Here is a 12,315-nt window from a genome sequence, read left to right as displayed (position 1 = left end):
AACCTGCAAGGCGATGACCCGACTCCCCTCCCCTCGATTTACCTGTCGAACCTGCATGGTACAGATGCTCGACCCTCAAGCAGGGTCCCCCCTCCTCCTCCTCCTCCTCCCGGTTTACCGACCCGGGCGGCAGCCTCCAGCTATCCCCTTCTCCGGTGCAGCCCTGACGATTATTACTTGGAGCTGGAGTTTACGTTCGGCCAGTTGGCTCTGGCTGTATCGGGTGCCCTGAATGAGGAGGAGGAGGAGGAGGGGGTTGGTTCCCCCCCCCCGCCTCCCCGTTAAATGCCGCCGTGTCCCCGGCCTGCTGTCTGGCGGGCCCTGAGCCCGGGGTTTGTGAAGGTCTCCCCGGCTCTCACACACAGAGACGGCCCCGTCCCATCTCCCGCCGGTTACCTGTGCGTTTGCTCATTCTCCTCCTCGTTGTCTCCGTCGATCCCGCAGGTGTCGTGATCGTCCAGCTCCAGGCTCTGCTGACTGGCCGCCGATTCGCTGTCCTCCGCCATCATGTAACCGCCACTGAGCTCGAGCCCGAGCGGAGCCAGAAACAGCGCCCCCGCGCGGAAGAGACACGCGCACCTCCAGCAACCAAACCGGTGCTTCCCGCAACCCCACGCGTGCATTGGGAAACCTGCACCTTCCCACAAACAAACTCACGCAACGGGAAACCTGCACTTTCCACAAACAAACTCACGCAACGGGAAACCTGCACTTCCCACAAACAAACTCACGCAACGGGAAACCTGCACCTTCCCGCAAACAAACTCACGCACCGGGAAACCTGCACCTTCCCACAAACAAACTCACGCAACGGGAAACCTGCACCTTCCCACAAACAAACTCACGCAACGGGAAACCTGCACCTTCCCGCAAACAAACTCACGCAACGGGAAACCTGCACCTTCCCGCAAACAAACTCACGCAACGGGAAACCTGCACCTTCCCGCAAACAAACTCACGCAACGGGAAACCTGCACCTTCCCACAAACAAACTCACGCAACGGGAAACCTGCACCTTCCCGCAAACAAACTCACGCAACGGGAAACCTGCACCTTCCCGCAAACAAACTCACGCAACGGGAAACCTGCACTTCCCACAAACAAACTCACGCAACGGGAAACCTGCACCTTCCCACAAACAAACTCACGCAACGGGAAACCTGCACCTTCCCACAAACAAACTCACGCAACGGGAAACCTGCACCTTCCCACAAACAAACTCACGCAACGGGAAACCTGCACCTTCCCACAAACAAACTCATGCACCGGGAAACCTGCACCTTCCCACAAACAAACTCACGCAACGGGAAACCTGCACTTCCCACAAACAAACTCACGCAACGGGAAACCTGCACCTTCCCACAAACAAACTCACGCAACGGGAAACCTGCACCTTCCCGCAAACAAACTCACGCAACGGGAAACCTGCACTTTCCACAAACAAACTCATGCAACGGGAAACCTGCACTTCCCACAGACTCATGCACCGGGAAACCTGCACTTCCAACAAACAAACGCAAGCACCGGGAAACCCGCACTTCCCACAAAGAAACGCATGCACTGGGAAACCAGCACCTCGCACAAACAAACGCATGCACCGGGAAACCAGCACTTCCCACAGACTCATGTAAACAATTTTACAACACCAAGTTATAGTCCAGCAATTTTATTTTAAATTCACAAGCTTTCGGAGGCTTCCCCCTTCGTCAGGTGAACGATGTGAAATGAAATCCTCGAAATGAAATCGCATTTATAATTCACAGAACAATGCTTGGTGATTACAGACAGTTTTTTCAACTGCCCGTTGCCAAGGCAATCAGTGTGCAGACAGACAGGTGTTACCTGCCAGGTCTGCACACTGTCTGTCTGCACACTGATTGCCTTGGCAACGGGCAGTTGAAAAAACTGTCTGTAATCACCAAGCATTGTTCTGTGAATTATAAATGCGACTTCATTTCGAGGACTTCATTTCCGCATCGTTCACCTGAGGAAGGAGGTAGCCTCCGAAAGCTTGTGAATTTAAAATAAAATTGCTGGACTATAACTTGGTGTTGTAAAATTGTTTACAATTGTCAACCCCAGTCCATCACCGGCATCTCCACATCACAGACTCATGCACCGGGAAACCAGCACTTCCCACAGACTCATGCACCGGGAAACCTGCACTTCCCACAAACAAACGCAAGCACCGGGAAACCTGCATTTCCCACAAACAAACGCAAGCACCGGGAAACCTGCACTTCCCACAAACGCATGCACCGGGAAACCTGCACTTCCCACAAACAAACGCATGCACCGGGAAACCTGCACTTCCCACAAACGCATGCACCGGGAAACCTGCACTTCCCACAAACGCATGCACCGGGAAACCTGCACTTCCCACAAACAAACGCATGCACCGGGAAACCTGCACTTCCCACAAACGCATGCACCGGGAAACCTGCACTTCCCACAAACAAACGCATGCACCGGGAAACCTGCACTTCCCACAAACGCATGCACCGGGAAACCTGCACTTCCCACAAACGCATGCACCGGGAAACCTGCACTTCCCACAAACAAACTCATGCACCGGGAAACCTCCACTTCCCACAAACGCATGCACCGGGAAACCTGCACTTCCCACAGACTCATGCACCGGGAAACCAGCACCTCGCACAAACAAACGCATGCACTGGGAAATCTGCACTTCCCACAAACAAACGCATGCACCGGGAAACCTGCACGTCCCACAAACAAACTCATGCACCGGGAAACCTGCACGTCCCACAAACAAACGCATGCACCGGGAAACCTGCACTTCCCACAAACGCATGCACCGGGAAACCTGCACTTCCCACAGACTCATGCACTGGGAAACCAGCACCTCGCACAAACAAACGCATGCACTGGGAAATCTGCACTTCCCACAAACAAACGCATGCACTGGGAAATCTGCACTTCCCACAAACAAACTCATGCACCGGGAAACCTGCACGTCCCACAAACAAACTCATGCACCGGGAAACCTGCACTTCCCACAAACGCATGCACCGGGAAACCTGCACTTCCCACAAACAAACTCATGCACCGGGAAACCTGCACGTCCCACAAACAAACTCATGCACCGGGAAACCTGCACTTCCCACAAACGCATGCACCGGGAAACCTGCACTTCCCACAAACAAACTCATGCACCGGGAAACCTGCACGTCCCACAAACAAACGCATGCACCGGGAAACCTGCACTTCCCACAAACAAACTCATGCACTGGGAAACCTGCACTTCCCATAAACAAACGCACGCACCGGGAAACCTGCACTTCCCACAAACAGACTCATGCACTGGGAAACCTGCACCTCCCTGGCACAACCAAACGCCCGTCCTAGGCAATCTGCAACTCCTGCGATCAACATCAGGCAAACCAAATGTTTGCAACCGAATGTGTACAAGCTAACTTGTGGCTCCTAAAAAAAACAAAGAGTTTAATCTATACAGTGGCTTTGAAACGTAGTTACCGTTGTAAAGTAGGAAATGCAGCAACCAATTTGCACACAGAAAGGTCCCCCAAACGGCAATGAAATAATGACCAGATAATCTCTTTTCGTGATGTTGGTTGAGGGATAAATATTGGCCAAGGAGAACTTCCCTGCTCGTCTTCAAAATAGTGCCACGGAATCTTTTACATCCACTTGAGAGGGCAGGCAGGGCTTACGTTTAACATTTCATTTGAAAGATAGCACCTATGACAGTGCAGCACTCCCTGAGTACTGCATTGAAGTGCCAGCCTAGATTTTGTGCTAAAGTCTCTGGAGTGGGAGTTGAACCCACAACCTTGTGACTCAGAGGCAAGAGTGCTACCAACTGAGCCATGGCTAACACCTTAAACATTAATCAGGCAACCTTCACCTTCCACATTCAAACACGCACCTGACAATCTGCACCTCATACAACCAAACACGTGCAGTGGGCAACCTGTGCCTTTCACAACCAAACACATGAACAGGAAAACCTGTGCCTCCCACGAACAAGTGTATTCGGAAACCTGCACCTCTCAGTTATAACCAAATATGTGCCGAAGGCAATGGGCGCCTCCCACAAGCAAACACATGTATCATGCAATCTGAGCATCCTGCAACTAAACACTTTTCTTGGGAAACCTATGCCTCCCAGCCACTGCCAAATATGTGCTCTGGTCAATTTGCACCTCTCCCAACCAAACACATGCACCAGGCAACCTTCACCTCCTGCAATCAAGTACACACTGAGTAATTTACATCATCCACAATCAAACAAGTGCACAAGACAACCTGCTCCTTCAACAAGCACACATATTGGGAAAACTTGTGCCTCCCAGATAAATTGTGCTTCCTGCAATTGAACACAGTAGTGGGGGTCTGGAATTCACTGCCTGAAAGGGTGGTAGAGGCAGAAACCCTCAACTGATTTAAAACGTACTTGGCTATGCTCTTGAAATGCCATAACCTACAGGGCTACGGACCAAATGCTGGAAAGTGGGATTAAGCTGGATAGCTCTTTTTCGGCCGGCACGGACACGATGGGCCGAATGGCCTCCTTCTGTGCTGTAACTTTCTATGATTCTATGAACACATTCATCAAACAACCTGTGCTTTCTGTGACCAAACACACGCACCAGGCAACTCACATTCCCACAACCAAATGCATTCAGTGGGAAACCAACATCTCTCAAACCAAACATGTGTACCAGGCAGAATGCATCTTCTGGATCCAAATGTGCAACTGGAAATCCTGCACCTCCTTGCACAATCAAACACACATCAGGCAACTTTCGCCTCTCACAACCAAAAATGCAGATCAGACACCTGCATTTCCACAACTGTACATGTGCTCCTGGCAATCTGTGCCTCATGCATCCATTGGGCAACGTGTGCTTCACACAATCAAACATAGAACAACATGCACCTCCCACAAACAAGTCTACTGGGAAACCTGTACACCCCAGCCACAACCAAACATGTGTACTGGGCAATCTGCACATCCTACAACAGAGCACATCCATCATGCAACCTGTACCTCCTACAACTAAACACCAAGAACCTTACACCTACCATCCACCTCCAAAGTATGTGTTCTGGACAGTCTATGCTTCCCACTATTATACACATGTACTAGGCACAATCAAACATATGCACCAAGCAATTCATTGCCTCTCACAACTAAGCCCATGCATTGGCAACCTGCACTTTCTACAGCCAACCACATGGAATGGGCACTCTGTATCTTCCACATTCGACATGTGCACCAGGCAACCTGTGCCTCCCACAAAACACATGCACCAGGTAACCTGAATCTCCTGGAACCAAACACATGCAACAGTCAATCTGCACCTCCTGCAACCTAAACATGTGCACTGGGAATGTTGTGCCTTCTGCAACCAAACACATAAATTGGGCAATCTGTGCCGCTCACAATCACATGTGCACCAGACAACCTGCACCTCGTAGAATCAAACAAGTGGACCTTGCAATCTGTGCTTCTCACAACCAAATATACATCTGAGAAGAGCAGGTACAGTTAGATTTGTAAGGATAGGTTTACAGATGGCGAATCCTATGCCAACTTGCTTCCCTGCCGAAATTTGCAATATGTGTTCCTGGTGCATGAAGGTCCACTTCGGGATCGTGAGTGTGTAATGTCTACTGTATACAGTGCTCCTCATATAGAAAAACAATGCAGAGTCTTTTACAAGGGGAAAGATGGATACTGAGGAGGGAAGGAATTTTGTGGAGAAACAAGACCAAAGGTATGATTGAAGAGGTGGATTTTCAGAAGAGTTTGAAAGCAGGAAGAGAGAGGTAGCATTGCTATTTGATTTTGAAAGGATAGTCCACTGAGGAAGAGCGTAGAGGCTGGAAAATCTGCATCTGATGGTAGATTAGAAACAACAGGGAACAAGCACAAATCTAGAGTCAGCGACAGAGAATGATGCAGGTTGAGGTATATGGCTGTAGAAGATTTCACAGATAGGATGCAACGAGGCTGGAAGGAATTTGCAGATGAGGATGAAGATTTTGAAGTCACTTCACCGGAACCCAAGAAGCCATTGAGGAAAGCGGTACTGAGTCTATAGCACTTTATGTGGGAAAGGAATCAGGTCACAGGGCAGTGTCCTAGGCCCAACCATCTCCAGCTGCTTCATCAATGACCTTCCCTCCATCATAAGGTCAGAAATGGGGATGTTCGCTGATGACTGCACAGTGTTCAGTTCCATTCGCAACCCCTCAGATAATGAAGCAGTCCGAGCCTGCATGCAGCAAGACCTGGACAACATCCAGGCTTGGGCTCATAAGTGGCAAGTAACATTCGCGCCAGATAAGTGCCAGGCAATGACCATCTCCAACAAGAGAGAGTCTAACCACCTCCCCTTGACATTCAACGGCATTACCATCGCCGAATCCCCCACCATCAACATCCTGGGGGTCACCATTGACCAGAAACTTAACTGGACCAGCCATATAAATACTGTGGCTACGAGAGCAGGTCAGAGGCTGGGTATTCTGCGGCGAGTGACTCACCTCCTGACTCCTCAAAGCCTTTCCACCATCTACAAGGCACAAGTCAGGAGTGTGATGGAATACTCTCCACTTGCCTGGATGAGTGCAGCTCCAACAACACTCAAGAAGCTCGACACCATCCAAGATAAAGCAGCCCGCTTGATTGGCACCCCATCCACCACCCTAAACATTCACTCCCTTCACCACCGGCGCACTGTGGCTGCAGTGTGCACCATCCACAGGATGCACTGCAGCAACTCGCCAAGGCTTCTTCGACAGCACCTCCCAAACCCGCGACCTCTACCACCTAGAAGGACAAGAGCAGCAGGCGCATGGGAACAACACCACCTGCACGTTCCCCTCCAAGTCATACACCATCCCGACTTGGAAATATATCGCCGTTCCTTCATTGTCGCTGGGTCAAAATCCTGGAACTCCCTTCCTAACAGCACTGTGGGAGAACAGTCACCACACGGACTGCAGCGGTTCAAGAAGGCGGCTCACCACCACCTTCTCGAGGGCAATTAGGGATGGGCAATAAATGCTGGCCTTGCCAGCGACGCCCACATCCCGTGAACGAATAAAAAAAAAAGTTCTGAACCAGCAGAAGTTTGTAAATAGTGGAGAGCATTTGAGAAATCAACCTTCAAGGTAACAAAAGGCATAGATAAAGGTTTCACAAACAGTGGGGTGAGGTAGAGGTGTAAGCAAGCCAGAGATAGAAGAAAATGGTCTTGGTGATGACAATGGGGTTCAATACTGAAATCAGCATTGAAAAGAACACTAAGGTTGTGCACTGAAATAAAAACAGAAATTGAAAAAAATTCATAGGGGTCACTCAGCATCTGCAAAGAGAAAAGACAGGTTATGATGTTTTGGGTGTGTATCCTTTATCAGAATTGAAGACTGAAAGATAGATAGGCATTTTAGTAAGGATGAAAAAAATGATGAGAAATAAAGAGGGTGAGGAGAGATGGAGAGAATTAACAAATCATAAGAACATTTAAAGTCACTTTTTATTGTCTGTGTTGGTTTAGATGTTTTTCAATTTTTATTGTTAGCATCAAAAAGTGGGATAAAATCAAGGGGAAAAATTAAAGCTAAAAAAATCAAGTCTAAATTTGGACAAAATCAGTAAAAAATTACTTTTTATTTTGAACATTACTAAACCACAAATGAGAGATTAACAAGGTACAGTTAAGCTAAATGACAACCACAATTATAAAGAAAGAAAAGACTTGCATTTATGTAGCAATTTTTAAAGTTCTTATCCATTATTATGTACAGCAGCTTCATCACCCAACAAGAAAACTAATGGCAAGATTAGTTTCAATTGCACTCAGACAGAACTTCTGAGTGATTGAACTACCCTGCCAACAAACCACAACATAAACATAAATTGCTTGTTGCTGAAAAATAACATGAAAACTTACAGATATATAGCATCTTTAACATAAAGAAATGTTCAAGGCACTTCACACAGGTGTAATCCGATAAAAAGGGACAATGAGCCAAAAAAGGAGATATTAGGAGGGGTGACTAAAAGCTTGGTTAAAGAGGTGGGTTTTAAGGAGGGTCTTAAAGAAAGAGGGCATGGAGAGACAGAGGGGTTTAGGGAGGGAAATCCAGAGCATAGGGCCTGGATGGTTGAAGGCACGTCCACTAATGGTGGGGTGAAGGAAGGGGAATGGTTAAATAGGGCTGTAAAAAATACTGTAAACCAATAGCGGGGGGAGGGTTCGCATAGAAATAATACCAGAAATGCTTGCTGGCTCTCTCTGATCAGTTCACATTTGTCCAAGTACTCAGTCACTCTGTCCTTACAGGAAAGGTTATAAGAAGTAACAATAAAATACTAGTTAAAAATAAAGCAGGAGTGATGAAAAATAAGAACATATTAAATTGCCGGTCTAACAATGTACACAGCATCAACAACAAAAAGTGTGATAAGTCAAAAAGTGTGACAAGAGCACCATCAGTACATATGGGCAGGGTGGGGACAGTCACCCAAATAAGAGTTCTGTACATGAATGCACATAGCATAAGGAATAAAACAAGCCAGTTCGAAACACAAATTCAGCTTAAAGGGTATGATGTAATAGCCATTACAGAGACCTGGCTACAAGCTAGGCATGACTGGGAGCTAAATATTCCAAGCTATAAGATCTTTAGAAAGGTTAGGGAAATTGGGAAAGGAGGAGTAGCAATATTGATAAAAGACACAATTACAGCAGTAAAAAGAAGGGATTTCAGTAAGGGCAACCAGGCAGTGGAAACACTTTAGGCAGAATTGAGAAACAGCAAAAGATACAAGACTCTGGTGGGAGTTGTTGACAGATCTCCTGATAGTAGTGATGTAGTGGTGGGATGTTTAAATGCGGAGATCAGAGAAGCATGTAGCAAGAACAATGTGGTTATAATAGGTGACTTTAATTTTCACACAGACTGGGAGAAGCAGAACTGCTCAATTCATAAAGGCAGTGAATTAATAGTGTGTATTCAGGAAAGTTTTCAGGAACAATATGTTTTAGAACTGACAAGGGAGCAGGCCATATTAGATTTAGAGATAAGTAACAAGCCAGAATTAGTTAACAATCTGACAGTAAGGGAACATCTTGCGACCATTGACCATAATATGATCAAATTTGATATTAATTTTGAGGGAGAAGAGAGTCTCAAACCAATATTTTAAATTTGAATAAGGCAAACTTCAAAGAAATGAGGCATAAATGGACCACAGCAAACTGGGCTGAATTGTTAACAGATTAACCTACTGACCAACAGTGAGAAGTATTCAAAGAAGTATTTGGTACAATACAAAGCCGAAACATACCCCGAAAAGGCAAAAGCTCCACTTGTGTAGTTAAGCAACCATGGTCAACAAATGAGGTAAGATACAGTATCAAACTAAAAGAAAAGGCTTACACAATCGCAAGGAAAAGTCAAAATCCAGCAGACTGGGAAGCTATAAAAAGCAATAAAGGGATACAAAGAAAGTAATAAGAGGAGCAAAAAGGAATATGAAAAAAAAACTGGCAAGGGATATCAAAACTAATAGTAAAAGTTTTTATAAATATATTAAGAAAAAGAGAGTGGTAAAGGGGAATGTGGGCCAATTAAAGAGAGTTGCAGCTGATACTATAATGGATGATAAGGAAATGGCTGACTTGTTAAATGAATACTTTGTATCCACCTTCGCAGTAGAGGAAGAGGATAAAATGCCAACGGTAGAAGGGAAACTAAAAATAAGTCAAGGGGAGGATCTTATTGGATTTAATATAAGTTAAAAAATGGTAATGGGGAAAATAATGAGACTTAAGATAGACATATCTCCAGGACATGACAGTTTCCACACCAGGGCATTAAAAGAAAATTGAGGAAATTGCGGATGTGTTAGTCATAATTTTCCAAAGCTCTCTTGATTTGGAAATTTTGCTGTTGGATTGAAAAATTGAAAAGTTGCAAATGTCACTCCATTATTTAAGAAGGGATGAAAAGAGAAACAATATAACTACAGCCCTGTTAGTCTAGCATCAGTTTTGGGGAAGTTACTGGAATCTGTCAAGTGACTGAACACTTGGACTAGTATCAGCTGATCAGAGAGCGTCAGCATGTATTTGTGAAGAGTAGATCATGTCTGGCTAATCTAGTTGAATTTATTTTGAGGAGATCATTAACATATGGGAGTGTCTATAGATGTTATCTATATGGACTTCCAGAAGGCATTTGATAAAGTTCCGCACAAGACATTATTGGCAAAGTGCATGGAATTGGAGGCAATCTTGTGCCATAGGTTGGTAATTGGTTGAGAGGTAGGAGACAGACAATCGGGATAAAGGGAATGTACTCTGATGGTTAAGATGTGACAAGTGGAGAGAAACTATTTCCTCTGGTGGGGGAATCCAGAAAAAAGGGGCATAATCTTGAAATTAGAGTGAAGCCATTTAGGAGTGAAATCAGGAAGCACTTTTTCACGCAAAGGGTAGTGAAAATGTGAAACTCACTCCCCCAAAAGTTTTAGATGCTGGACCAATTGCAATTTTCAAGACTGAATTGATAGATTTTTATTGGATAAGTTTATCAAGGGATATGGTCAAAGATGGGTAAATGAAGTTGAGATACAGAGCAGCCATGATATGATTGAATGGCTTGAGGGGCTGAATGGCCTAATCTTGTCCTATGTTCCTAATGCACAAGATGTTAGAGTCAGAGAATTCCGGGAAGTGGGACATATGGTTGACAGGGCTCGACAGGGTAGATGCAGGGAGGATGTTTCCCCTGGCTGGGAGTCTAGAACCAGGGGTCACAGTCTCAGAATAAGGGGTAGGCCATTTAGGACTGAGATGAGGAGAAATTCCTTCACTCAGAGGGTGGTGAATTTTTGGAATTGTCTGCCCCAGAGGACTGTGGAGGCTCAGTTATTGAGTACATTCAAAACATGGATCGATAGATTTCTAGATATTAAAGACATCAAGGGATATGGGGATGGTGCAGGAAAATGGTGTTGAGGTAGAAGATCAGCCATGATCTTGTTGAATGGCGGAGCAGGCTCGAGGGGCCGGATAGCCTACTCCTGCTCCTATTTCTTCTGTACTTATGTTCTCATGTTGGAATTTCAGCTCAGTCAAATCGGCAAGGTTGCAAACAGTCGGTTGCAGCCTGAAACAGTGGCGATGGAGGGGAATGGAAGACAATAGCTTCAGTTTTACCAATGTTTATCTGGACGAAATTACAGATCATCCAAGACTGGATGTCAGACATGCAATCTGACAACATGGTGGTAGTGGAGGGGTCAAGACAGTAGAGAGGGGTGTCATCAGCATACATGTGGAAGCTGACCCCATGTCTGTGGATGATATCGCCAAGCAGCAGCATGTAGATGAGGAAGAAAAGGGGGGCCAATGATGGATCCTTAGGTGGCTCCAAAGGTAATGGTGCCAGGGATGGGAGGAGAAGTCATTGCTGGAAATGCTCTGGGTACGATCAGATAAGTAAGGGTGGAACCAAGTGAGTGCAGTCACCTTTAGAAAGAAAAAAAAGACTTGCATTTATACAGCGCCTTTCATGACCTTAGGACATCCCAAAGTGCTTTACAGCCAATTGATTACTTTTGAAGTATAGCCACTGTTATAATGTAGGAAATGTGGCAGCCAATTTGTGCACAGCAAGCACCCACAAACAGCAATGTGATAATAACCAGGTCATCTGTTTTTAGTGATGTTGGTTGAGGGATAAATTTTGGCCAGGACACCATGAAGTACTCCTCTGTCATGAGATCTTTAACTGCCACCTGAGAGGGCAGACAGGGCCTCAGTTTAATGTCTCATTGGAAAGATGGCATCTCCAACAGTGTAGCACTCCCCTCAGTAATGCACTAAAGTAGCAACATAAATTTTGTGCTCAAGTCTCTAAAGTGGGATTGTGAACGCACAACCTTCTGACTCAGAGTCAAGAGTGCTACCACTGAACCACGGCTAACACCTTTACCCTGCAAATTGACAGCAGCCATTCCACATACTACTAGTTACCATCACTTTATTTTTCATTAAGTCCGTCAGCCTTCCTCCATTCATTTTGTTATCTGACTACAAAAGCCCTGGCAAGATTTGTTTCAATTGTGCTTGTGCAGACCTTTTGATCTCATGAACATTCCTGCCAATCACACAAAATCAATTGCTTTTCAAAGCAAAGAAATCATTTCTGCTGTTTTCATGAGTTCAGGTAAAATCATCTTTACTTTGCAACATGACAGCAGGCATTCCATGACTACTAGTTACCATCATTTTATCCTTTGATAAG

The 12,315-nt window shown here is 45.8% G+C and overlaps 1 protein-coding gene across 3 annotated transcripts in view; it reads right to left on the bottom strand.

Annotated features, from left to right (window-relative positions):
* The window catches only part of nmt2 (N-myristoyltransferase 2), a 66,186-nt gene extending 65,655 nt beyond the window's left edge, over positions 1 to 531 (bottom strand). For all 3 annotated transcript variants that reach the window (XR_010967328.1, XM_068006813.1, XM_068006823.1), the window contains exon 1: positions 397 to 531. Coding sequence is in view for 2 of the 3 variants with exons in the window: in XM_068006813.1 (XP_067862914.1) it covers positions 397 to 509 (113 nt within the window). In the remaining variant the exon portion in view is untranslated. The remainder of the gene's footprint in view (positions 1 to 396) is intronic.
* Positions 532 to 12,315: the final 11,784 nt, after the last annotated feature.

Source organism: Heptranchias perlo, chromosome 2 (assembly GCF_035084215.1).
Source record: "Heptranchias perlo isolate sHepPer1 chromosome 2, sHepPer1.hap1, whole genome shotgun sequence".
NCBI classification, from domain to species: domain Eukaryota; kingdom Metazoa; phylum Chordata; class Chondrichthyes; order Hexanchiformes; family Hexanchidae; genus Heptranchias; species Heptranchias perlo.
Note: the sequence above shows the minus strand (reverse complement) of the source record. Positions and strands in the feature narration are given on the sequence as shown.